We start from the raw sequence: 27232 nt of genomic DNA, 5'->3' as shown, positions 1-27232 counted from the left end.
AATAAAATATAAAATAAAATAAAATAAAATAAAATAAAATAAAATAAAATAAAATAAAATAAAAAGCTTACTAGGTTCTCCACCCCCACCCTGGCGTAGCTCTCAAACACTGGGCGCAAAGGACCCCGAACTCGCGTCCCGCCCGCCGGGGGTCGGCCCCGCCCCTCCATTGGCCCCGCCCCTCCGCGGCCCCGCCCCTCCGCGGCCCCGCCCCCACGTCACTTCCGCCGACCAGCTTTCCCGAACTCCCTCTGGCTCCCGCCTTCGCCCGCTTCCGGTCGTCGTCGTCGCCGCTGCTGCCGCTGCTGCTGCTGCTGCTGAGGCTGCTGGCGGAGGCCGGAGGATCGGGCGGCGGCGGCGGCGGCGGCTGAGAGGGCGGCGGCGGGAGCGGAGCGGGACGAGGGAGCGAGAGGAAGCAAGCGTGGAGCGAGCGGAGCGCGCCCAGCCCCGCCCGCCCTTCCGCTCGCCGGAGCAGCCGGAGCAGCCGGAGCAGCCGGAGCAGCCCGGGCCCCCAGCCGCCGCCGCCGCCGCCGCCGCCGCCGCCGCCGCCGCCAGCCCGCCCGCCCGCCGGACAAAGCCCGAGAGCCCGCGCCCAGAGCCATGTCCTCGTCCGCCGGCAGCGGCCACCAGCCCAGCCAGAGCCGCGCCATCCCCACGCGCACCGTGCCCATCAGCGACGCCGCGCAGCTACCTCATGACTATTGCACCACGCCCGGGGGGACGCTCTTCTCCACCACGCCGGGAGGTGAGCGCCCGCAGCCCGTCTCCTCCGCCGCGGGCCTCGAACTCAGGGCGTGCCCGAGCCGCGCCGCCCCCCCCCCCCAGCTCCGCCGGAGCCCGGGGACCCTGCTGTCGGGAGCCCTAACTTCGCGCGGCCCCTCTCGGCTGCAAGCCCCTCGGCTCAGCAGCGCGCCGCTCTGGGAACGTGGCTCTCCCGTCGCTGGGGCGGAGGAAAGAAAAAAAAAAAAGCCCTTGTTCCCGCTTCGTGGCAGCTTTCCGCGCTCGACCCACTTTTCTCCCCCCTCTCTGCCTCCTCCTGGGCAAATTCGTCTGCGCTTGGCGTTGCTCTCACTCCTGCATCGCCTGCTGCCTCTTGCACGTCGTGCATTTGTGCACGTTGATGCCCGGTTCCGGAGCTCTCTCCCGGGCCTTTTCAGAAAGGAAGCAAAGTAATTCGCTCCTGGGACCGTGCGGTGACTTGTTTTGCCGCTTTTAGAACGGCCGGAGGAGGCTGGAATGCAGAGTTCGGACGCCTCGCCCAGCATTATCCTGCTTTGACAGCATTGTTTACTTGCTGGATGAGGCTGCCCCACGAGTGGAGTTGGGGGGGGAGTCCCCAGGCACAGGCTAGGGGGAGAGAATAAGATAATACTCAAGTAATAGCCCCCCGGGGGGGGGGAAGACGGGGGGAGGGTAGTGCAGCGCTGGCAGCCCTGAGGATCGGTTTTTGACGATGAGGCTTTTGGGGATAGATGTGGAGGGCATTATGGAGAAGGGCACCCGAATCGGTAGGATGGATCCATCCCGGGGAAGGGGCAGCGCAGTATCCCGAGCATTGCTCCGAGTATGACCGGGAACTGTTTACAAGGAAGAACACTGGGGGAGAGGTGAACCACGTTGAATCGGTCACGAGACCAGGGAGCTCAAAGGTTGTCTGTCCCTGGCTGGGCGGTTCTCCAGAGCGAGGACACGGGAGGGCGATCTTGCAGGATCTTATTGAAAGGGGACCGCGCTTCATTTTAACTAAGGAACTTTGCCTTCGTTCGGCGATGGGGCGGCCTCTTTCTAGAGGGTTGAACTTTGCTGGCAGCCCTTGCCCTGGGAGATTGCTAGTTTCATTGCTGTGGGCGGGCCGCTCCAGTTGTGTACTACAACCAATCCGGTGCAGTCAGGCCGGGTGATCCTTGCATTGGTTGCACAATAGCAAAGACCCACAGAGTAGGAAGACCTTCTTGCCAACAAAGTATAAAAATCTAGGAGAGAGCTCCATAGGGGAATCCATCCAGGCCAGTCTAGGGGAGCGGTAGCTGCCTTGGAAGACTTCAAAATGACCCAAGCAGGAGGAAACCATCAGTATTTTTGGAGAGCTGGGCTTAAGAGAGGCTTTAACTTTGCAGGACAATGGGATGGTGACTCCTGAGGCAGCTTGCTTCACTGGAGAACCCTCCCTCCTGACCTTATCTGTTCAAGGCCAGCCCCGGAGCATGCCATGGGTGATCTTGCTTTTTGATCATGAAAGATTTTGGCAGACCGGTATCTGCTCCAGATCAAGTTGTCCTGAACTTTGGACCGACAGCTTTTAAGAAATGGATATTCTTTCCCAAGGCGATAGAAAGGGGTTTATAACTTCTTGCAGAAGTCTTTGTGGTACTGGTCAGTAAATGCCCGTACTCCCAGCATTTGAGAACATATGTCCCGGTAACAACTGCACTCAGCTATTATTTATGTGGGGGAGGGAATCAGGCTTTCAGCTATTTATTAGACCTTGTTTTCCCCTGACAGAAGAGCCACAGAGGGGTTACCTTTTGGACATATTTCTAACAGCCAAGCTACGATGCTTTTAGGATAAGGGCATAGTCTTTAAGGATTGCTTTAAAGATAGAAGCCTGTCTCATAGTCTGGATTAGTTCCTAAAATGCTTGGAAAGATTTTGCCAGAAATACTGATTCATTTACCCTTCCTTCCAACTTACACAGTCACTGCTGCTTTCTCAAATACCACTTAACCTGTCTCCAGATATTTTTTGTATACAGCTCTTTGTTTCAGATTTAAATACTTGTCATCTTAGCTCATCGATTATATTGAACTCGTATTTATTGGTAGAACAGGTTGTAGTCTTTGGATTTTTAGCACAAAGACATAACGTGTTTATGGGATATTGCACTGTTGGGATTGGATTTAATCACTGTTAACTCTGCTGTTTAGATGCTCAGTACTTACTGATTTAATTTTCCCCCTTTGGAATTTTCCCCTCTGATGGTTTGTTCATCTCTCTTGTTATATTCCTCTCTTTCTCTCTCTCTTTCTCTCTCTCTCTCTCTCTCAAACACACACACACCTTGTAATTGAGCCAGGATAAGATAGTTTGTTATTTGGTCACCTCCAGCCACCTGAATAATATGGTTAGGTATTTTAAATGAGTTCTGTGGGCCTAGCTCATTGCTTTGCGCAAAAGGGAACCACAGACAAAAGTAGGAAATGCAATCTTTGCTCTCAGTGGTCTTAAAATCCTAAAGGGGGTTGGGGATTGATAAAGATTTTTCTGGAATAAAAAAATGTATAGAATCCAGTGCTAAGATACATTTCAGGTGTGAAATCATTTAGAAAAATGATAGTTTGGACTGGAAATCTATTTAGTGGAAAGGAAGGAGATTAGCCTGACCTGTCTTAAACTTCTGGAAACCTTCTGGAGTGTCATACACGTGTTGCAGCATTCCAGAATAGCAGTTGATGTGCTGAATGCTCTGAATGATCAGACTGGGCAGGGACATTCACAACATAGTGAACTTATGATTTCTTCTCCTTTGAGAGTCTTTTTCTTCATTGGGGATCAGAGGTTACAGCCTACCCCTTGGGAAAGATTTCTCAAAATTGCCTTCTCATGGTTTAGGAAATGAGAGGTGGGTAGAAACACTCTCTGACCTTTGGATTTCTCAGATTGCTAGAAGAGTCCCTGTTTTCATTGTTGAGGAGGAGGAAATTTTTATTGAGTAAAATTCAAGGCAAAAAAATAATGCCCTTGGATTTTGTTTTGTTTTATCTGTCTTTGGAGGAGTGAGGATGATACTTGGTTCTTTGAGAAGCTTCATCTAGCCTCAGTGGAAGGGAAAGTGACTGTAGTTGTCTTCACTTTTATAACACTGGTTAGCTGGAAGGAACCTAAAGCTTTTGTAAGTTCTGAACTTTCTCTTTCTGGGAGTGTTGTGCTCTGAGAAATGAGCAGAAACATAGAGAACTCTTTCAGCCTTTCTGCCTTTCTTTTCCTGCATAACATCCTCATCAGCTGTGGAAAAGTGCTGTTGCCATAACAAGAGCACCAGAGGGGAACTAACTGACGGTCTAAAATTGTACTGCTGTGCTTCCTCTCTGCCAGCTGGAGTATTGCTCTGATTGGTTCATTGGGTCAGAATTACCTGAAGGCCATTGGAAGGGTCTGGAATTAAAGGAGAAGGTAGGAAGAAGGGAAAATAATCCACTTGGAGTGAGCTACAATAATAGCATTTGCAGGAAATCTTAAATTTTAATCTGGTTCCTTTCTTGGGAGACAAGTAGAGCTCTATGTAGATAATGGGGAAAGAAGGTCAGTTTCTGATTGTCGTGAAATTTCTAACTCCATAACCTTGGGTTGAGTTTATTCTGGGCCAAAGACTTCTGAACCAACAAATGTACATATTTGGCTCTCTAGCTTCAGTTATTAACCAAAGAACTTCATTATGACGTGAGAAGTGAGAAGTCCATGAAAAACATAATGAAGGGTGTTCAGTCCCTGTACCTAGTGTTCGAGGAAGAAGGCATTTGTTTATCTCAGAGTAACCCAAGTTTTTCACATGTTTGTCATTCTGTGGGCTATTCAGCTGTGGTCTCATAGTCATCAGCTGCCAAAGTATCTATTAAAGAAGATGTACTCTAGTTTTTGTATTGGGTGCATTTTTTGCTCACAAAAGATTGAATTCTGAGCCTGGGGGAGGCAGCAGTCTGTGTCCTCAAGGCGTACAGCAGTGCATTATATGGAAGGGCACACCTCTGCCTGTCCTGAGTTAGATGCAGTCTGACCAGGGAGGAATGGTTCTTACGAGTCAATAGTGTAGCATGTATGAAGGCCATGTGCACAGCTCCTTCAGCTTGTGGTGGCCTGTTGTGGACAATAGGAAGAGGGAAAAGTGATCAGTCTGAAAACCAGCACCTGCAGGGTTACTCAGGAAAGATGACTGATTCTTAACGACAATTTCATAAGAGGGGTCTTGCAGAGGGGTACCTGGATGGCTTAGTAGGTAGAGCATGCGACTGTTATTTTTTTTTTTAAGATTATATTTATTCATGAGAGAGAGAGAGAGAGGCAGAGACACAGGCAGAGGGAGAAGCAGGCTCCATGCAGGGAGCCTGACTTGGGACTCGATCCCAAGACTCCAGGATCACACCCTGGGCAGAAGGCAGGCGCCAAACTGCTGAGCCACCCAGGGATCCTACATATGACTGTTAATATAAGGGTCGTGAGTTCAAGCCCCATGTGGGGCATGGAGCCTACTTAAAAGGGGGGGGGGGTGGAGAGCAGTCTTGCATGGGTTGGCTGCACCGTAGGCTTGATTATGTGTGTGTGTAAAAATACGCAGATCAGATAAGGTACAGTTAATGTGGAGTAAGCCAGTTGTTCATTGGGTTAGAGAAGACAGCCTGAGCAGACTGGTTCGTTGGTGTGCGGCAGAACTTTTTCTTGGCTTCCAAGTCTTTTGATGAGTAAGGTAATATTTAAAAGATTTTTGCTACTCTATAACAGAACAAAATTCCATTGAGAATTGTAGTCATTCGACTTATGGAATAGGTAAGGCCTAGACTTCCATGTTCAATTTGTTCATGGTGGAACTTCATTTTGTGAAGGCCCCTGAGAACCTGTGTTTTAAATGACAGCAGCTGTCTGTCCCATGGGCGCCTAGTTTTTAAAGGTCCCCTGCACCTGTTCTCAGGCCAAAGCTCAGAAATCCCTGAGCGTTTACATCCAAGTAAATAATCTTTCAGATCTTCAGGACGCATGCCCTGACAAACAGAAGCTGTTCAGTTCATTGAGTGGTTTGAGAAAGTAAAAAACCTTAGTAAGCAAGGACAAATGAACAGGAGAAGGCAATTCAGTTCATGTAAATGCCATGGGACTTCTGATAGACGAGAGCCTGTCACCTGTAAATAGTGATAGTTTTGTCTTCCTGGTCTATCTGGGTGCCTTTTATTTTTTTCGTGCCCAATTGCTCTGGCTAGAACTTTCAGTACAGTGCTGGCAAGATAGTGCAAACAGATGCCCTTCACTTGTTTTCAGCATTAGAAAACATCTTTCACCATTTGGTAAGATGTTAGCTGTGGGTTTTTCATAGATACCCTTTATCCGATTGAGGAAGTTCCCTTTTATTCCTGGTCTGTTGGGTGTTTCTATCATGAAAGAGGGGGTTGGATTTTGTCAAATGCATTTTTTTTTTCACTTACTGAGTTGATTGTATGATTTTTGTTTTTTATCTTGTGGACATGACATACTATGTCAATTGATTTTTTTTAAGATTTATTTATTTATTCATGAGAGACACAGAGAGAAAGGCAGAGACACAGGCAGAGGGAGAAGCAGGCTCCTCTCAGGGAGCCCGATGTGGGACTCCGTCCTGGATGCCGAGATCATGCCCTGAGCCGCAGGCAGGTGCCCAACCGCTGAGCCACCCAGGTGTCCCGGTCAGTTGATTTTTGACTGGTGAACCAGCCTCGTATTCTTGGGATAAATCCCACTTAGTCATGGTATATAATCCTTTTTATATGTTGCTAAATTTGTTGTGCCACTATTTGGTTGAGGGTTTTTGCATCTCTATTCATAAGGCGTATTAGTCTGTTTTTTCTTGTGGTGTCTTTGGTTTTTAGAACCAAGATAATACTGGCCTCATTCAATTCTAATTATTTTAGAAATGGCCTGCTGAATTTAGAGCAGAAATGCTATTTATTGGTGAAGGTAGACCATTGCTCTCTAGGTGTTAGACACTTTTCAGAAAGTGTGAGAGGCTTGTGATTCTTCATTTCAAGGTGTCATAATGAATCATTTGGGCCTCAGAGGAGCCCATGTCACCACCAGAGACTATTTATATTAGAGTCAGGCTGCTTTTAGGTTGAAATGAAACTATTCTCTGGGCAGGTAAGTTCCTAAAATCATGACTAGGCAGCAGATGAAAACAGTGACCTGGACCAGGGATCTCCAATAGACTCTTGCCTCTCACAGACTTTGTTGGTAGACTTCAAGCTCCTTACTTGAAAGTAAGTGAAAAGTGGAAGATGTTAGTAGATAGGCATCATTTTTATTTTTTAAAATAAGTGTCCACAAGCAGTGAACTTTGGAAGAAAGCATACAGTTGGAATGAAAGCCAGGTTTGAATCTGAATGTTTTCTCCACACCAATCGCAGTGATTAATTATTAGTATTACAGACAGAGGCTGAACCACATCTGTGAAATCTATTCCAAAGAATTGATCCAGGACACAGCTAGCAACCTGGCAGATCCAATCAACATTTTCCTGGAATCAGAGCGAGACATTTTTGTAGAGATTTATTTCAAGATGAATGTTCAAGCCCAAACAGAAGTATGTGTATTTGAGGGGCTCCTGGGTAGCTCAGTCTGTTAAAGCATCTGCCTTCAGCTTTAGCATCTGCCATGATCTCAGGGTCCTGGGATTGAGCCCTGCCTGGGGCTCCCTGCAGGGAGTCTGCTACTCCCTCTCCCTCTGTTTTACTCCTTGCACAAACACATGTGCACTTGCGTTCTCTCACTCAAATAAATTCTTAAAAAAAAAAAAAAAGTACATTTGATATGCTTTATTTTGACCCAGATTTTCCGATGGTCAAGCCTAGACAGACTTAAAAACTTTTGACATTTATTTAAGATTAGTTGTGGTTTGTATACCATTTTGTTCCTGATACTAGCTAAAAAGATCTTTTCAAATCATTTTACAGCTGAGACTCAAGAGAACCAAATTTGCTTAGCGTACCTAGCTTATTTGTATTGGTCTCCTGATTCCTGGGTCACTATGTGTCTTTTCACAAATACTTTTAACTTCTCTGGAGATTAGTTTCTTCAAGTCTAAAATGACAGGCTTTTGCCAGATGTTCTTTAAGCCTGTTCTAAACGCTAGACCTTCAGAATAGAAACACGGTCATTATCCATTCCCTTTCAGCCTAGGCGTGTGTTCTTTGATGGCAGTGTCCTAAGTGACTGGGCCAGAAGCCATCCTTTGACAATATCTTGGAAATCTGCTCCCAGTTATTGAGACTTGGAGTTAAACAAAGAACAGTAGGATTGGCTTTTCACAAACCTTAGACGTCTCCCATTTGCCGTAGTACTTTAGTCACTAAGTTATAAGATCCCCAGGTTCCAGTTTTACCTTCAGTTGATGTAAAAAAGTTGTCCCTCTCTTGATTTTATTAGCACTTTAGGGATTTTGATTTGTGCACAAGCTGAATGTGGTCTGGCCACCATCAACCTCCCCAGAGGATGCTGGCTTGGGCAGCTTTTAGTTTCCTCTGGTTTATATAGCATAGAGCTTTATTGGAGTCTGTCTTTTCATCCAGAGTCTCCATAAAGAACAGATGTTTAAACAGACTTTTTTTTTTTTTTAAGTGGCAGTGTGCCAAGCCCCCGGATATATACCATAGTTACCAGTCATGGCTTCCCCTAGTGTCTGGTCTGGTGTGCATCTGACCCAGTTCTGGCTAAATGAGATGAGGGGCAAGTTGCTAAAGGTTTGCTGAGAAAGATTTTCTCTTGGTTGGAGAGAGTGCCCTGAGGTAAGCCCTGTTTGACTCCACATTCTCCCTTCCTCTTTGAACACTGTTGTATGGGGATATTAGGTCCCTCTTAGCCTTTGGAGGATTTTGTCACCAGCTTATTCAAGCTGTGCGATTTAGGCAAGTTACTTGATGTTTCTTGTTCCAAGCTGTCATTTGGCATGAGTGTGTGCTTTATTCTAATACAGGAAGCAGCTGTAGTTAAACAACTTTCTGCTGGGGACCCTATGAAAGTACAGTAATGACTATCCTCTTCAGTTAACCACATTACAGTGGGCTTTCTTTCTGTAGGTGGTTTAATTTGAGGTTAATACAATTTCTTGAATGTATATAGCTTAATTCCTGGGTTAATTATTTAACTAAGCTACTTGGTCTTAAAAGAGACCCTTAGGCTTGAATGACCTTGTTTATGTACCTAACCATCTTGGCAAGCGTAATTTTGAGCCTCTTTTATTGGTCTTGTTCCTTGCCATTTGAAAATCACTAGTTTTTAGATCAAAGGGTAGATGCTTTTCTCCCCCTTCTTTCTATTCTCCACCAAAGGAACTCTTACTCCCCTGTTTTCCTAGTAATGTCAGCATCTAAAAAGTACTGGATCGTGGTATTAGATTTATCTTAGTATCTCTGGTAATCAAGGGATAAAGAAAAAATTGTAAATACCTACTGTTAAAAGATTTAAAACTTCATGTTTGTTCCTAAATCCAAACATGAAGACTGAAGTAATATATGCACATTTGAAAAACAATATGGAAAAAAAAAAAAACAGAAGCACCTGAAATGCAAAGTAAAATGCCAGTACATGACTGCTTTTAACAGTTTCAGTTTGTAGTGCTTTTATTGGTCACCACTATTGCTCTACATATATGTATACCACAGTTTCTTGGTTTGTTAACTTTAGATGATAACCATTGATTCCCTGTTATGAAAGATGAGTAATCTGGAGCACTTCCATTACTCTCTCCCTGGTTTCCACTCCCTTTTTATTTACCAGTTTTTGTAAATTGTGTTATTGGTTCTGATTCTTCTGTAGCTGCCTTTAAAATGGAAAATAATAGAGTCAAAACCTCTGTCTCAATCTGTCAATTTAGCTCTCTGCTGTATAAAATTATATAATACATCTTGTCTCTACTTCCCTGGTAGGTCAACTTTTCCATTATTTTTACAATATTAGGGCCTGTAACATTTACATACTCTCTTGTAGTTATTCTTTACTTTTATTATAGTTTGATCGCAAACAGTGAAACCAGTATATAGCATATGTGATAGTTTGGTTCTTTTCAATATAAAACCAAGGGGCATGATTATTTTTATAGAAAAGGAAATGGAAAACTCACTGAAAGGAAAAGCATCCGTCATCAAGGTGAAATAGAAAACTTTTTTTTTTCTTTTACACTCCATCAGTTGATCAAAATCATGGTCCATTTTTTAAAAAGATTTTATTTATTTATTTTTAGAGAGAGCACCTGGGGGGAGGGGCTGAGAGAGACTCTCAGGGAGACTCCTTGCTGAGCATGGAGCCCCACCTGGGGCTTGATCTCACCACCCTGAGATCATGACCTGAGCCGAAATCAGAGTCAGATGCTTAACTGACTGAGCCACCCAGGCACCCCACGCCCCATTTTAATATGTTGTATTCAGGGTTGGATTTCTTCTATGGTCTTTGTTTTCCTTCTTCGGGAATTGAGGATTAACTTCTAGTTACTTGTAGCTGTGTTGGTTGACATGAAATTGGCCTGACATAAATGTGGCAGGCAGTTTGGATGAAATGTGGATCACCAGGAAGTTCTTGCTTCAGAAAATAGGTGTCTCTGTGTGCACATGTATAAGAGACCTTGAAGATTGTAGATTTCTTTAGTTTTTTTGTCTTGGAATAAATATAATCTCATGGAAAAAAACACAATACAGGACAAAGAAACAAAAGGTTTTTTTTCTTGCCATTTTATTCATAGTTGAGTCTTAATGTTTTTCTTTGAATAGTTTTGATTTTTTTGAATGGTCAGATGCTTTTGAATCACACCATAGATCCTTAGTCACTGACAGGCTGATTGCCCATTTTTGCCCTGTATCTGCTGCAATGAAACTTTTTCGCTTGCAGCGATCTAAAATTCAAACACCTAAAATACTATCCTTTTGTGCTCCTATATTTCTTGGCCATACTTGAGAACATTAATGGCATCACTTAAGACTCCAGCTCTTCAGGGTGTCTTGTCTTCTGAATTAATTTACTTTGTTTGCATTCAAAATCAAATGTGTTTTAGGAATCCACTAAAAGACTATTGAAATTAATTGAGTTTAGCAAGGTTGCAGGATACAAGATTGGTATACAAAAACCAATTGTAACTTCTATATACTTTCAATGGACAATGCAAAAATGGAAACAATTCCATTTCTAATAACCTAAAAATAATAAAATATGTAGGCATAAGTTTAAAAAAATATTTATTTATTCATGAGAGACACACAGACAGAGAGAGAGAGGCAGAGACACAGGCAGAGGAAGAAGCAGGCTCCATGCAGGGAACCCAATGTGGGACTCGATCCCGGGTCTCCAGGATCATGCCCTGGGCCAAAAGCAGGCACTAAACTGCTGAGCCACCCAGGGATCCCAATTTAATGAAAAGAATATAAAACTTACACTGTGGAAACTACAAAACATGGTTGAAAGAAATTGAAGAAGATCTAAATAAATGGAAAGACATTGCACATTCATGGATTGGAAAGGGAGATTGTCAAGATGACTTTACTTCCCCAACTGATCTACACGTTCAACACAGTCCCATCAAAATCCCAGCTGGCTTCTTTGCATAAGTTGATAAGCTGATCCTAAAGTTAATAGGGAATTTTAAGAGACTTAAAATAGCCCAAACAATTCCAAAAAAGAAAGAAAAAGTTGGCAGACTTACATTTCAAAAATTATTACAAATAAAAACAGTACGGAACTGCCATAAGGATAAACATAGAACAGTGGTATAGAATTGAGAGTTCAGAAATAAACCCTTACAGTTGTGGCACTTGATCTTTCACAAGGATGCCAAGACAATTAAATGGGGGAAAAATAGTCTTTTCAACAAATGATACTGGTACAACTGGATATCTGCACACAAAAACTGAAGTTGGACCTCCTGGCTTGAAGACCTAAATTTAGGAGCTTAAAACTATAAAACCTTTAGGAAAATAACATGGGCACAAATCTTTATGACCTTGGTTAGCAAATAGTTTCTTGTGTATGGCACCAAAAGCACAAGCAACGGGGCAGCCCGGGTGGCTCAGTGGTTTAGCGCCGCCTTCAGCCCAGGGCGTGATCTGGAGACCTGGGATCAAGTCCCACATTCGGGCACCCTACATGGAGCCTGCTTTTCCCTCTGTCTATTTCTCTCTACCTCTCTCTCTCTCTCTCTCTCTCTTTCTCTCTTTCTCTCTGTGTCTCTCATAAATAAATAAAATCTTAAAAAAAAGGCACAAACAACAAAAGAAAAAGACATAAATTGAACTTTATCAAAATTAAAAAATTTTTGTGCTTCAAAGAATACCAACAAGAAAGTGAAAAAGCAACCCACAGAATAGGGGAAAATATTGCAAGTCATATATGAAGAAGGGGCTTGTATTAATAAATATAAAGAACTCAAAACTCAATGGTAAACAGCTCACTAAAAAATGGGCAAAGGATCTAAAAAGATATTTTCCCAAAAATGTCCATTGGAATGACCAATAAGCCTGAAAAGATGTTCAACACCATTATCTGTCAGGGAAATGCAAATTAAATCACAATGAAATTTAAGAAATAAAACAAATGAGCAAAGGGGAAAAAAAGGAGAGAGGCAAACCAAGAAACACACTTTTAACTATAGAGAACAAACCAAAGGGGAGGTAGGTGGGGGGAGGGGTGAAATAGGTGATGGGGATTAAGAAGTACACCTGTTGTGATGAACACCAGGTGTTGTATGGAATTGTTGAATTTCACTATGTTGTACACCAGAAACTTAATATTACACTATGTGTTAACTAACTGGAATTTAAACAAAAACTTAAAAAAAAATCAAACCACAATGAGATACCACTTTACACCCACAAGATAGCTATAATAAAAAACAGAGCAAGCGTTGGCTGCAATGTGTATACATTGGAACCCTCATACACTGCTGGTGGGAGTGGAAAATTGGTGCAGCCACCTTGGAAAACAGTCTGGTGTTTCCTCAAAAGATTAAACACAGAGTTACCATATGATCCAGCAATTCTTTGCTTACCCAAGAGAAATGAAAACATATGTCCACACAAAGACAGGTACATGAACTTTTATAGCAGCATTACTCAGAGTAGAAACACCCCACACATCCATCAACCGATTAATTGATAAAATGTGACATATACATGTAATGGAATATTGTTTGGCAATAAAAAGAAAAGTACTGGAGAAATGCTAAACATGAACGAACCTTGAAAATAGAGGCAAGTCAAGGAAGCAGTCAAAAGATCACGTATGATTCTGTTTATATGAGATGTCCAGAATAGGCAAATCTTTAGACAGAAAACAGTGGTTGCCTAGGGCTACAGGGGTTGTAGGACAACGGGAAGGGACTGCTCAATACAGATGGGTTATCTTTTGGATAGTTGTGGTGTTCTAAAGTTGATCGTGGTGATGTTTGCGCAGCTCTGTAAATTATATCTCAGCAAAGCTGTAAAAATATGTATTTTATCGTTTCTGCAGAGTCATAGAGGTTCTTCAGAGTTTCTCTTATACCTCACATATTTAAGTGGGCACTCTACTGCTTATTTCCTAGTTGGTCCAATTACAGTTCTTTAATGCATATGCTATTGCTAATATATAATTTAGACATAGAAAGCTTGCTTTTATCCTATGCTTTTTTTTTTTTTTACCGTCTCATCCCCAGAGTTCCAAGCTTGACATCCTGCAGAAGAATAATCTTGTTCTGACTTGCAAGTTGAATGTTAGTTTAAGAACATCTGACAGTGAAACTTCACTCTTGAAACCTAGCCATGAACAAAAGTGGTGGTGACACAGCAAATATGCAAAGTCCATCCACTAAAGCTTCTTCCCTTGGTTCCTTGGAAAGCCATCAGGCCCCTTTCTCAGCCCGTCTGCTTTTATTTTACATGGTGTTCTAATAAGTGTATCAGTGATTTCGGAGTCCCTACAAGGTTAGGAGCATCGGGTTAGGATAAGTGAATTGTGCCCCATCTCCATCCCCAAGTTCCTAAATCGAAGCCCTAACCACCAATGTGTTGATATTTGCAGATGGGGCCTTGGGATGTAATTAGGTTTAGATGAGGGCGTGAGGCCCTCATGAGGGATTAGTACCCTTGTAAAAAAAAAAAAAGCACCAGGGAGCTTGCTCCCCTATCCTGCTGCATGTAAGGACATATTGAAAATGTGACTGTGTATACACCCTGAAGAGAGCTCTCAGCAGAAACAGACCACACTGTCATCTTGGTCTAGGACTTCTCAAGAACTGAGAAAATACATTCTGTTTAAGCCACCCTGTCTATGCTATTTTGTTGTAGCAGCCCAAGCTGAGTGAGACTTGGAAGAAAGGGGGGTTCTTAAGCCTAATAGTGAGGGAAGAAACTATGAATGAGGGAAGGGGCAAGTGCAGGTTCTTTGAATCCTGTCCAGTAGAAGGAAAATGTAGAGCCTAGGCTCCAAGACTTCATCAGCCACAGCAGTTTATAGAGTGATCTTTATAATAGTAGCCCCAGTTCATCAAGAAAGGGTTGGATTGTTTTCTGTTTAAAGTGGTAAAAAAGTGGGACACCTGGGTGGCTCAGTGATTGAGTGTCTGTCTGCCTTTGGCTCGGGTCGTGATCCTGGGGTCCAGGATTGAGTCCTGCACCAGGCTCCCTGCATGGAACCTGCTTCTCCTCCCTCTGTCTGTGTGTCTCTGCCTCTCTCTCTCTCTCTCTCTCTCTCTCTCTCTCTCTCTCTGTCTCTCGTGAATAAATAAATAAAATCTTTAAAAAAATAAAAATAAAGTAAAAAGTTTTAAGTCTGTACAAGAAAATTTTCCATCCAAAATAATTCACATTCTTCACTTTTTGGAAGTTGAACTAAGTTTTCTGCTGTCCAAAATGACACCTTCATCATAATTTCCAGACACTTTTTTAAAGTTGTCGCTCTAGTTCTTATTTTTCAAAGTAAAGAAGGCAAAGAAAATTTTGTACTCTCCTTGTCCTAAAATAATATTTGAGACAGGATGTAAGACTTGTGGCTTCTTTCAACTGGGAGTGAAGGATTTCCAACTTTTCCAAGTGCTCTCCAGGGGCTGGAGGGAGGCACACAGAACTGCTCTGCCAAGGTGAGGTTTATGGTGTGAGTCCTGTCACAGACAGGCTGTGGGCCTTTGCCTCTGTCACTCTACAAGTAAAAATAAGGAAGCTAATTCTAGCTCTAGGACCCAGAGACTTCGTCTGTGAAGTTCTCAGCCTTTACCTTTCTCCCCTAGGCGGAAAAATGAAAGAACTTAATTAGAGCTGCTGCCCAGGTTTGTGCCACGCTGTCCTTCAGAGATTATCCTCCAACATCCCCTTTTACTACCAGTAGTCTGGGAGGCCCCCCTGCTGCTCTGAAACGAACTTACATTACAGGACCTATCTACTCACGTAATTCTGAGAATTGCGTATTTCTGCTACATATGCAAAAATGAAGGGATGACTACTTTGTCAGATACATAAGTAAGTCCTTGGGCCTTGGTGAACTGGAAAACCAAGAAACAGAAACCACCTCTCCCCAATTCTGTAACACTCCCGAGGACCAGGAATAGCACCGCCATCTCACCGCTTTCCTCTGGGAGTGCACTGCTCCAGGGCCAGCAAGGTGGCCTCTGGATGAAAATTGCCCTTCACTATGGTGTTGATGTGGAAGTGACAGTTACCTGCCCAGTCCTTTGGCGTCAGACAACGTGCCCCTGGTGTGGATGTCCCTGGGGACTGAGGCAGAGTAGAGAGAGGGCAACACTGGGAGTCTGGAGACCAGGGGCTCCTGTGTTCTGATTTTGCCTCTGCTTTGCTCTGTGAGCTCTATTCAGTTACTTTCTGGGTGTCTGCTTCATCTGTCAAGGTGACCCCGGTAGCCCCTTCCCTTGTTCTCTCACTAATTCTTTGATATTTTGCCTATTTTCAGATGGACTATTACTAGGCTTTTGGTAGAAGATTGAAGTCAGGTTGTTTTTGTTTTTGTTTAAGATTTTATTTTTAAGTAATCTCTACACCCCAGTGCAGGGCTCGCAGTCACAACCCCTAGACCCAAGAGTCACATGCTCCATCCCCTGAGCCAGCCAGACGGCCCTGAAGTTGGATTCTTCACTTTTTAATGAACAGGAGAATGGCCCAAGGAACTTAAAAATATAGATTTCCAGGTTCTAATCCCAGGGATTTTGATTCAGATAGGACATTTTAAAACAAGCTTTCCAGAGGATTCAGATGCAGATCCCTGCAAGAAATAGTGTTGTGATAGGTTCCAAATATGGCACAGCATTTTTCATAGTACTCTATCTTGGAGAGGCTGAGAGCCAGATACTTTATTTTCACCTCTTATAAATTGTAAATATGATTGTGTATGCAGTGTAGCTGTAACAGAACTAGATAGTAAAGGGGAAAATTGATAACGTTTAGAGTTGGTTTGAAACCTTAAGGGTTGTGTTTTGAGGATGCCCCCCTGAGAACATTTCTTCCATTTTGAGACACTGAGTCATTCTTTCCCGTGACAGGTTTTGTAGTATAGAGAGAAGAGTGTGTTTAGCACTTGATTCTGGTTGTAAAAGCAAGGATGGGGGCAGGGGCAATTTGGAGGGTAGAGTCTCTTGGCCATTTTCTCACCTAGGAGTCACTAGTTTGACGCTTATTTTCCATCTAGTTAAAAAGAAATAACTTACTAGCATTTGCATGAAAGTGTCATGGTACCACTGCAGATAGGAATCCCAAGAAAACACTGAGCTTGTAATTCTACTTCCCAGCTATTTAGCAGAATATTGGTATCATCTCTTTAAATATTCATCTCCTTCCTTCTTCTGGAAGACTCCAGAATTTCCATTCCTCTTGCAGTAGATGCCTTGCTTTTTTCCACCTGCTTCCACTCATTTCAGGTAGATTTATTAGCTGTTTTTATTTGTTTTTCCATTTCCTGGGATGTAGCTGTCACATGGTATTTGAGAAAATCTGCCTGAACCAGACTCATTATGACAGGAATATTTTCACTTGAGAATCGACAAGCATTGACCAGCAGATACTATCTACCTCTTTAAATGGGTAACTTTGTACACAATCTAGTTTTCATATAATACTGTTTTTAACTTAGTTGCCTGAATCTTTCCCTCCTCCGGTTTATTTTATTTTATTTTATTTTATTTTTAAATTTATTTATGATAGTCACACAGAGAGAGAGAGAGAGGCAGAGACATAGGCAGAGGGAGAAGCAGGCTCCATGCACCGGGAGCCCGACGTGGGATTCGATCCTGAGTCTCCAGGATCGCGCCCTGGGCCAAAGGCAGGCGCTAAACCGCTGCGCCACCCAGGGATCCCCCTCCTCCGGTTTTAAGCTTAGTTTGGGCAAGATGCCTCCACCTGACCACTTTGCTTTGTTTGTAGGCAGGGGTGGCAAGTGTGTTGGGCAACCATTCCCTCTTCTCCCTCGTTCAGCAGACGTCACTGAATGGTGGCCACATTCTGTATCACTGAGCCAGCTGTACTCTAGGTTCAATAGTAGATCCCCAGGCATCCACTACATTAAGCCAACATCAAGCATCTTTAACCTGTCACTTAGTCTTATATCTTATTTATAGTAATTCATAACTTTGGCCAGCCATGACAGAAGAAGTAGCAGGTTTTCTTAACTGTTCATCAAGTCCAATGCACTCTTTAGAAGGATTGTTGCAAAACACTCTGGTAGCACTTAAGGTATGCAGATCTTTTCATAAAATAAAGAAGGGCTGCCCAGTCCAACTTCTCCCACAACTCTGTCGGGGAAGAATGTTGGTTGGTCTCTGTGCCTTTGGAAAGCCTTTAACTTAAAGGCAGCTGTCTGTTGGTGATTTTTTTCACTTGTTTATTTCTTCATTTAAAACTTTCTAAATGGTAGAACCAAAGTCATATAGAAAGAAGACACAGGCCCGGCATAAGCAAGTCACAATCTTTAGAGGAGAGGCAGATCGATAAACGGGTTCCTACAAGAGGTGATGTGTATTGAGTCAGATGGGGGAAAGATTTTTTTTTTTTTAAATTTTTTCTGTAAAGGAAATGATGCTGGGAATGAGCCTTAAAGATGAGCAGAAGAGGAAAAGGCACTCCTCTGGCAAGGAGCCTGGTCCCAGGCAAGGAGAGTAGAACTTGTCCTTTTTGCTTGAACTGTGAACCCTCAGGTTAGGTTTAGATGGAATTTAAAATAAATTCTCGGGTAATATATGTTCATAGCTCCTTAATTGATTTCAGACTCTTCAATCCTGTTTTCCAGGAACCCGAATCATTTATGATCGGAAGTTTCTGTTGGATCGTCGCAATTCTCCCATGGCTCAGACCCCGCCCTGCCATCTGCCCAATATCCCAGGGGTCACCAGCCCTGGCACCTTAATCGAAGACTCCAAAGTAGAAGTAAACAATTTGAACAACTTGAACAATCATGACAGGAAGCACGCAGTTGGTAAGAGAATGCTGGTTTGGGGGCCAAGTGGGTAGCCCTGGGAATTCAAGTGGTCGATCACAGGTTGAAGAATTGATGCCTCGGTTATAACCAGCATTCATGTACATGTCTGTAAAGTTCCTGCCTCCCCCAGCTTCCATCACTAAGGTTTACTGAAATGTTCTGGAAATCCTAAGTTCTAAATCATAAGCGAATCTAATCCGGGCGTGGTGGGAAATCCAGACTCAGGGCAAAGGAAGTCCTTAGATGAGTCCTTGAGCCAAGCCTCAGAGCCTGCTTAGCCTGGGCCGTCCTGGACTCAGAGCAACATACCGAAGAGGCCCCATTTCCACTGCCTCTTGGAAGTAGACCTGATTCTTACAAGAACAGTGTCCTTTCTGTGGTGCAGGGGGAAATGTGGTTTGTTTCCCCCATTCTCCAGGACTTCCTGTGATACCTACACACACACACACACACTCACGGAGTAATGAGTCCACTCTGTCTCTGTGGAAGGAGGGAGGGGGAAATGGCCAGCTCCCGAGAGGTACGCCCTGAGTTGTACCCTGCGACCTCTGTGCTCAGGCCAGCAGTCTGCCTCCTCAGATTCCAAATGAGCCTTTAATAGACAAAGTGTTGATTCAGAGCAGGGCCAAAGTTGAGAGCCTCCAGAAGAGTTTGCTGACGTGATAGATGGCAAGGAGCTCCCCCTGGGGCATCTGCAGACAGGGGCATGCTAGGTGAGTTTTCACCTGGATCTCTTCCCCCAGGTGCTACTCCTTGTGGGTTGTTTGACTGCCATGCCATCCCCCCCACCCCCCGATTAAAAAGACCAGCCAAAGCAAACAAATAATTGTTTTAAGGCAGCAGAGAATGGGAAAGTTTGGATTATTTTTTGACCCTCGTGCAGAGGAATGTTGGGGCTGCTTGGCTTTCTCTTTTTGTGCTAACCTTTGTCTTGATTCTTACTAGGGGATGATGCTCAGTTTGAGATGGACATCTGACTGCCCTGCAGGATCGCAGAAAAGCAGCAGCGCCAAGGCTGTGTGCACCGGATTGGGCCCATAGGATCAACATGAACAGACAAGGGGCAGTGCCAGCAGTCCCAATGCAGCCCCCATGTCTCCCTCTTCTTCCTTCCTCTGGGTGCCAAATGATGCGAAGATGAACTTCATCTGACCATTTCCTCTCCCTGTTTCCTGTCCCCCTTCCCAGTCACACAGATTCGATCCCAAGTCCTTGGCATATTTTTGTAGACATAAGCAGCCCACAGAGGGAAACCGTTACACTCTGGCTTCCGTAGTCACTTTACATTTGGGAAAAAATCTGTCGTCCCTGCTCCCACCCCTCATTTTTTTTTCGAATCCCCAATCGAATATCAGCCTGTCAACAATCGCCTGGCTGGGAAGTCTGGGGAAGCAATATTGAAGTTTTGGTGGGTTCAGCATTATCTGTGTTCTGACCCTCTACCTGCCTTCCCCATCCTTGCCCCCCACCTGTGGTTCAGAGCTGCAAGAGTCTGCGTGTTTGGGGTCTTCACAACCATCGGAGGGAAATGATAAATGAAAAGAGAGCCACTCTCCCTCTTACCTTGAGCTGTTTGTCCTTAGGGGCAGAACACAGTTTATAAAGCTCTGGTAGCATGTGACGCTCTTGTGAGGTCCCCTTCCCCCTCTTCCTCCGGCAGGAGTGTCTCCTGTCTTTGATCTTCTGGTTCAGCTTCCCAGTCCTTCACTTAGCACATCTGAGTGGGAAGGTCTGAGCCCTACCCCAGGGGGGAGGCCTCGGTAAGCAGCAGGGCTCTCCTCTTCTCCTTCCTCCCTGCTGGTGTCCTGTAAGCAGTGGGGCTCTCCTCTTCTCCTTCCTCCCTGCTGGTGTCCTGTTGCTCGCTGGTGCCCTTATATCTGAGCCACCAGGGTGATTCTGCTGCTCCCAGAACAGGCCAAGTGACAGGTGCTTTGGGGGAGGCCTAGTCATAATCTGCCAGTGACACTGGAGAGTGACCGTGGGAGTGTGCGGAACCAGGTACTCAGTCTCAGTAGTCCTTGCCTTCTAGTCTCCTGAGCTTTGCCATGCTTGCTATCTTCCTGCAGTTTCTTATATTTGGAATTTAAAAAGGTGACTTTCAGAATGCTCTTAAGAAAGAACAAAACTTTTCCTTTGTGGACCTGCTCAGGCTGCTGGGATAGATAGGGACGGGCTTACAAGTGGGTTCCTCCCAGTTCTCTTGCCTTTCCCCCATCGGACTTGGGGTTGTCCCTCTTCCTCCCTCCCTCCCTCCCACCCACCTCTCTCTCTCTCTGCTAGGCCATTTTTCAAGTACACATCAAAGATACCTCAAGTGTTGGTATCTGATAATATCTCACTCCTCTTATCTGAGGAGTGATCTTTTATTTTTAAGATGACTACAGACCTATTTTTCGATATGTTTTCAATACGATTTTGAACAGCAACTTTTTGATTACACATCTTCCAGTGTTAGGGAGGTGAGAAACGTCCACAGGCGAGTCTGCTGTTCCATGTCACCATCCTTTGTCTCCCCCAGTCCCTGATGAGCTCTTTGCTTCTCCCTCTCGTTTGGGGTGTGCGTGTTTGCAGTTTGTAGTGGGTGGTTTGTAAAACTGGACCATTATGCCTTGCCGTGGGTTGTTCACGAGAAGCCTCGTTTTTCACCCCCCCCTCGCTTTTTCATGTCCCCCGAACCCCCCCCCGCCACGCCCTCCCAGCTGTTGACTGGCACGATAAACCCGGGACAGTGGGACAGTGACCCCCTTGTAGAAAGACTAACACCTCTGTCTCCTAGACCAGTAGAGTAGCCGCTGGTGTCCTGGGAATTTCTGGTTGCATTTGGTGCCCTGAACCCTCTCATTAAGAGATCACATCCCAGGGTGAGAGGAACAGGCCAACTGGCTTAAGAAAGAGAGCTGTTAGTTTTTCTTTTGAACTCTGAAAAGACCCTGTTTATGAACACATTTTAGAAGAGAGGAAGGCTGTCTGAGGAACTTTGTTCTGTTTTCTACTACAAAATGTGAATAGTTCAGAGAGTGAACCTTTTGTGATGGTTGATGTTTCTCAGGAATAAGCTGGCTCTCCAAAATTTGGGGGATGCTTTCAGACTAAAAAAATTAATCAGAGAAGCATTTTCTTGTCTTTTTGTAATGTATCCTTGTTCTCATTTTAATTAAACTCCGAATTTCGCTTTCCATACTCTTAGAAAAACTTGAGTTGCACTGTCATTTGCATGAGAAACTTAATCAGCACCCCTCTGTCCCCTGGAAGCTTGATTCTTTGGGAATGAAGCTTCTTGTCCTTCATAGCTGGCTTTGGCATCCTGTGGAACCCAGCTCCAACTCCAGCAGGTCGAGCAGTGAGCAGAAGTTTGCCCCTTCTTGATCTTCATCGGTACACATGAAAACTTGGCCTCCTCGCTGAGCAGCGGGGGAGTGGATTTAAAACATGCCAGCTTGAGTAATATTGAGGTGCCCTTTTCCCCCTTTTCTGCCATCTTGGGGAATCTCTCCACATAGCTCCCTAATCGGAGGCCGTTTTTCTAGTATTTGTGGCGAGCGTCAGCTGCATGATAGAGCAGCGGCCCGATCCTTCAGCCTTTTCTGCAAGGACCTATTGACTGGTTGGTACTCTTCTATCCTGGAGGCCACCGCTGAGAGATACCGTGACCTGCATGAATCTGTGTTTTAAAGATGGTTTGAGAAGGCAACAGATTAACTTGTAATGGATGACACCTTTGTGCCATGCATCACAAAATGTTTTTTTTTTTTCTTAGGGCGAGCCACATCCAGAAGAAAGTGATCTGTCCTGGCCTTCTCATGGGGAGGGAGAACCCTTAGGGGGCCATTAGCATGAAATGGTTTGTAAAATCTTAGTGATCATTTGCTCTTTTGATGAGGAAACCATGTTTCTGTACCTTTGAGGACAATCCATCTTAATGAGAAATGACCTTGTCCCTCCAAATTCCAGCAAGAGACATGCAATTGTCTTGGTACAAGTAAGTGTCTGTGCTACACTATGGTTTGCTGAGATCACCACTTCTTTGTATTGTTTAGCTAAACGTCCTCAAGATCATACGGCCGAGCAGCTGGCTTTTTGGTGCTGGGCTGTGAAGCCCAGAGTTTTGTCCTTCCACCTGTATTGGTTCTCTATTGCTGTGTAGCAGATTACCCCCAAACTTTAAATCTTAAAAGAGCAAACCTCTGTCAGCTTCTGGAGGTTAGGAATTGGAAAACAGCTTAGCAGGATGGTTCTGGCACAGGGTTGCAGGAAGTTGTAGTCAAGATGTTGGCAGGGACTGCAGTCATCTGGGGCTGGAGAATCTACTGTGCTCTCATTTTTGTGGCTGTTGGCAGGATGCCTGGGTTCTGTCCATATGGGTCGCTCTGTAGAACAGCACACGTGTCCTCACACCATAGCAGCTGGCTCCCCCCTGAGCAGGTGATCCCAGGGAGAGAACAAGAAGGAATCTGCAGTGCCTTTCATAGCTGTCTCTGATAGCACACACCATCACCTCTTGTGTTCCTTAGAAGCAAGCTATGAAGCCTGGCCAACACACAAGGGGAGGGGAAGATACCACCTATGAATGGAACAGTATCAAAGAATTTGAGGATGTATCTTAAAATCACCTCACCCCCCCAATAGAGGATAAAGTCCTCCCAACAGGGGTTAGCTTAAACTAGATAACACAAAGTGATATGTTGCTACTGTATCTCCAAACTGGATAGAAGACTGACACTCTTTCCCCAAAGCCACCTGCTGGTTTTGAGAGTGGTGACAAGAAATGACAATTCCCAAGAGAATAAAAAGAGCTATACATTTGCCTGGCTAGCAGCGGTGCAAGGATGCTTCATTGGGAGTCCTAGGCTTGATGTCTCTGAGACTCCTCCGTACCACATCTTTGCATCTCCCTTAGCCAGGAACTGATAAAGGGAATTCGATCCTTCTTACCGAGCCACTAAAATGGACTTAAATTGCAGTCAGAGTTGCTAAACTAAAGGAAGAAATGTGAATGAGATGTTGGGGTCCTGGGCTGAGTAAAAGCTTCACAGTTCAGATTCAGGATGAAGTAGGTGATAGCATCAGCATCTGGAAGCCAGGTCCCTATCAGAGTCGATGTTAGCACTTGGGCCCTGCAGCCACACCAGCTGAGACAGATTTGGATCGGGTCTCCCCCAAGAAGCCACTTCTCTGATGTGGTGGGGAACATCTGGGATTTAGAAAGGTCCATGCTTGATTGCTACTTTAAACCCACCATGTATCTTGACTGCTCACCTCCTCCTGGGCTCTCTGGTGGAAATGTGTTCTTAAAGAGAAAGAAGCGGTCCTGGCTTCACCCTTGAGAGAAACAGGTGAGCCTAGTCCGTCGAACACATACTCAGTGAAAGTCTGCTGGGTGTCTGGCGCCCAGGCCCAACCACGTTTTAGAGACTTGAGAGACATCTACGAGATGCACATTCCCGTCTGGCTTTAAGCTCTGTCTCTTACTGGCATCTTCTGGCCCTGCTTGGAGCATGAACTTGACTAGGAAGCATTGCTGCTGAGGCAGCCCTAAGAACAAGGGTACTTTCTCCACAAGTCAGGAGCCCCTCTTCACAGCACTTTCACCTGCATTGTGATTTTCCTTCTGATTTTGAGATGGAGTCAAAATAGATGGTCTTTCATTTTCATTTGAGCGGGTTACCAGCTCTTTGGGACCATCCGACCTTTCCTGTTGGTACATCTACACGCGGCCTGTTTGTGTGGGTTTCACCCCAGAACCCAAATGGAAGCATTACCCATTCTCCCCTTCTTGGGTATTCCACGGCGTGTCAAGCATCTTGGCTGGTCGAAGCTGGGGCCCTGGGCCCTTTGCATTGTCCTGCAGAGAGGCGGTCTGCTGCCTCTCCATCTGGGTCAGAACTTGCCCCCCTTGGCAGGTTTCTGGACTACAGGCATAGCAGCTGTTTATTAATCTGCGAAACCCAATCACTTGCCCACCCATGACATCTGGGACCCGGTAATCATTTGAAGAAGCATGGTTTCTTTGGGAGGGCAGTTTCTGTCTGGACTTTGGAAGGGGTGTGGTTAACCCTCCCCACCCCCGCCCCATTCCCGAGTCTTTACTTCTCAGCTCTTAATAAAGGATGAAATCAGATCTTGAGGCAACTGGGTCACAATTCTTTTTGAATTCTTATGCCCCAGGGGCATTTCATGTTCTAGTAAGGATTTTCCAGTTTAGCACTGAGGTTTCCTTGAGGCTAGCTCAGGAATTTCTTAGGGAGACTCTTAAGGGAGATGGACACAAATTTCTTTTTTCAAAGAATCATTCATGTCACCTTTCTCGCCCTCTGGAATTTAAATTTCTTTATCTGGGCTGGTCCTAGAAGTGAATACCTAGCGGCGAAGCTAGATTTAAGAGGTTTCTTGAGTCCCTGTTCAGATGGTCTATGGTTTTTCTTAGCTTACCCTCTGCTGACGCCCCCCCCCCCCCCAGCAGACCATGGGGTATGGATGGCCAGTGGGAAATGTTGCCGAGGTGAAACGCAGTTCCTAGGGTATTTGAATTCTCACTCTGCCGCCTTTCTAAGAGTGGGGAGGCTGACAGATGCTGCAATGCTTGATAATCATTGGGCCACGCTGAAATTTCCAAAGGGAGCTCTTGCCGGTGCTTACTCCCTGAATTCCTGGACACTTCTGACTTAGAGTTCCATGAATCTAGCACAGAATATTCATTCTTGCCCCCGGTGTATCCCTTCCTCTACATCTTAACCTTTAAAAACAAAAAACCCAAGCCCAGGCCAAGGGTAGTTTTTACTTGAAACCAGGAGGGTGGGGGAGGAACACAAAATGAGGACGGGTTGTACTCCTAAGCCATCCTGCTTCTGGTGGCCATGTCCAAATCACTGAGTACTGTGAGCCAGTGCCTTTCCTTCCCCTGAAGATAGAGCACCCCCCCACCTCCCCCACCCCCCGCTTCCCACTTGGGCATCCCAAGGGCAAGCCTCATTGGAGGCATCTTGGGGGAGCCCAGAGGACACTCACATATCCAGGTGTCTACTTGAGCATCTTTAAAATATTTTGTATCTGAAACAAATGCCCTTCCCCATCTTAGTGGCACCAGCGGCTCAGCTCCATCCACTCTGAATGGAAAGTAGAGACTGCCAGTACTTTCCTTGGTTTTCCCTTTGTCCTTTGATGTCATTGTCCTCTGCCCCCCCCACCACCTCCCCCTCCATTTCACTGTCGTGGATGGATAGCAGAGGACACCATGCCGTCTTGAGGCCGTCCTGTGTGAGTCCGTGATCACTTCTGTTGGGGTTTTGTTGTTTTTGTAACTGTCCTAAACCAGCAGGTGTTTGGAAATTAGGGGAAAAATTAAATTCTTACCAATGGTTGCTGTTACAGTCAAATCAATAAAGATCTTGAGTATCAACTTGAGTTTTGATTTTTTTTTTTTTTTATTTCAAGTGAAACCCTGTTGATTTCACATGTGGAGGGTCTTGACCGGTGAGGGAGATGGGCAAAGATGGTCAGCCGTTCCGTATGGCAGTTCTCAACATCCGCAGCATGCTGGCTTTGGCCCCTATGTATGCAGTGGGTTTCTCTCCCTGCCCTCAGAAGCGTGGTGGTGAACAGGTGCATGTGGGGCCGCACACACCAACGCAGGCCCCCCTCCGCCTACCGGCCTCACAGAAGCCAACAGTCTTGCCTTTTTCCAGAAGGGGGCTGCCTGCATTCCCAGGGGCACTTGTCAGAAATGCATCCCGCCCGAGGTCCTGAACTCCAGGAGCTGCGGGAGCATCCGACTGCTATTACGAATCCAGTGAGTCTCACATATTAATGCTGAGGATGAGAATCCTGTCCTGTGTGAGCTGCCAACAGGTCCACAGAGTAAAAGTGGACTTGAAACGTTTTCCCTACAAGGACAGTGTTGAGGTTTGGTTGTCTGGCTTCAGAGTGAGCCAGCCTTGAAGCTCAGCTGAGTGGCTCCGAGGCCACATTCCTTACACCAGGGTTCTCTAGGGTAGCCTGGGATTAAGGACTACGTGTTCCCAGGTGGCTGTGAGGCTGGGCTCGGCTCACAGAAGGCGCTTAACCCCGGGCCTGGCACGAAGAGTTCGAGAAAGGACTGGAGCACAGCCTGGCTGGCATGGCAGCCAGAGGTCGGCCGGTTGGGCCTCCTTTCCCTCGGGAGTGAGCAAGTTTGGGCGTGGAGTGGGCTTGCAGACCGCGGCCCCAGCCAGCCCTGGGACCTTTGGAAGGACTAAGGAATCTTTCCACTAGCACTTCATCGTCCTTTACTCTGTGCAGAGGCAGGGCAGGGTATGGGGAGGCTGAGGATGGAGGCACAGGCCTCCCACCACCCGTGTAGCCCGTGTTTCTGCTTCTCTCCTTCCAGTCCTGTCTCCTCTCCAGGTACCACCCAGCCAAGGACAGCAAGGCAGCCGATTGTCCCCATTCAGCCACTGGCTTGGCGCGGCTCTAAGTACGGTGGGGCTTTGCCTTGAGAGCAAGTTCTGGGAGAGCCCCTCCCGGGCCCCCAGGTTAGGGCCCGACCTCGTTCTCAGAAGAAAGGAGCAGGGTTTCCCCTGGGTTATGGAGCCTGCCCGGCCCAGGGGGGCCAAAGCAAGAAGCTGCGTGGCTAGGCTTGGCCCCAGACGCCGAGGAAGACCCACAGCTCTCAGCAGGGGTCAGTCAGCAAAGCCAAGTTCCACTCGTTGGACCCCGCCTGCTGATAGGAAGCGCTGCCTCTCAGGGAGCTTTGTTCTCTGAGGCAGTGGAGCTGCCAACTGTAAACTCTCCCACGAGCCGCGGCCACAAGTAGCTTGAACTTTCTCTTTCTTGGCCCTAGTCACAGAAGAAATGTTGGGCACCGATTTAGTAAGGAAGACGCTCTAAAGCCCCGGGGTAGGATTTTCACTTCCCAGAATTTCCATGTGGTAGTGGAATTGGGTCCAAATGTTTGGTTCCAAAGTCTAGGTCTTGACCAAAAGTAGGGGAGCAGAAACCTCCAGGTGCTATTAAGGCCGGCGCCCCTGGGGCTCCAGGGACCAGAGCCGAGTTCCTGACCCAACCCCTCCCAGCTGTGCGGTCGGGCCC

General features: G+C 45.6%; 1 protein-coding gene across 1 annotated transcript; it reads left to right on the top strand.

Moving 5' to 3' along the window:
- The first annotated feature begins 249 nt into the window (after nt 1-249).
- EIF4EBP2 (eukaryotic translation initiation factor 4E binding protein 2) lies at nt 250-25570 on the top strand. Its single transcript, XM_055325488.1, has 3 exons — nt 250-745; nt 17981-18166; nt 19115-25570. Exons 1-3 carry the CDS (start codon nt 601-603, stop codon nt 19144-19146), a joined length of 363 nt encoding a protein of 120 aa, XP_055181463.1. The 5' UTR covers nt 250-600; the 3' UTR covers nt 19147-25570.
- The last annotated feature ends 1662 nt before the right edge of the window (nt 25571-27232 follow it).

Source organism: Nyctereutes procyonoides, unplaced genomic scaffold, assembly GCF_905146905.1.
Source record: "Nyctereutes procyonoides isolate TBG_1078 unplaced genomic scaffold, NYPRO_anot_genome, whole genome shotgun sequence".
NCBI classification, from domain to species: domain Eukaryota; kingdom Metazoa; phylum Chordata; class Mammalia; order Carnivora; family Canidae; genus Nyctereutes; species Nyctereutes procyonoides.
This window is presented reverse-complemented; position numbering and strand designations above follow the sequence as displayed.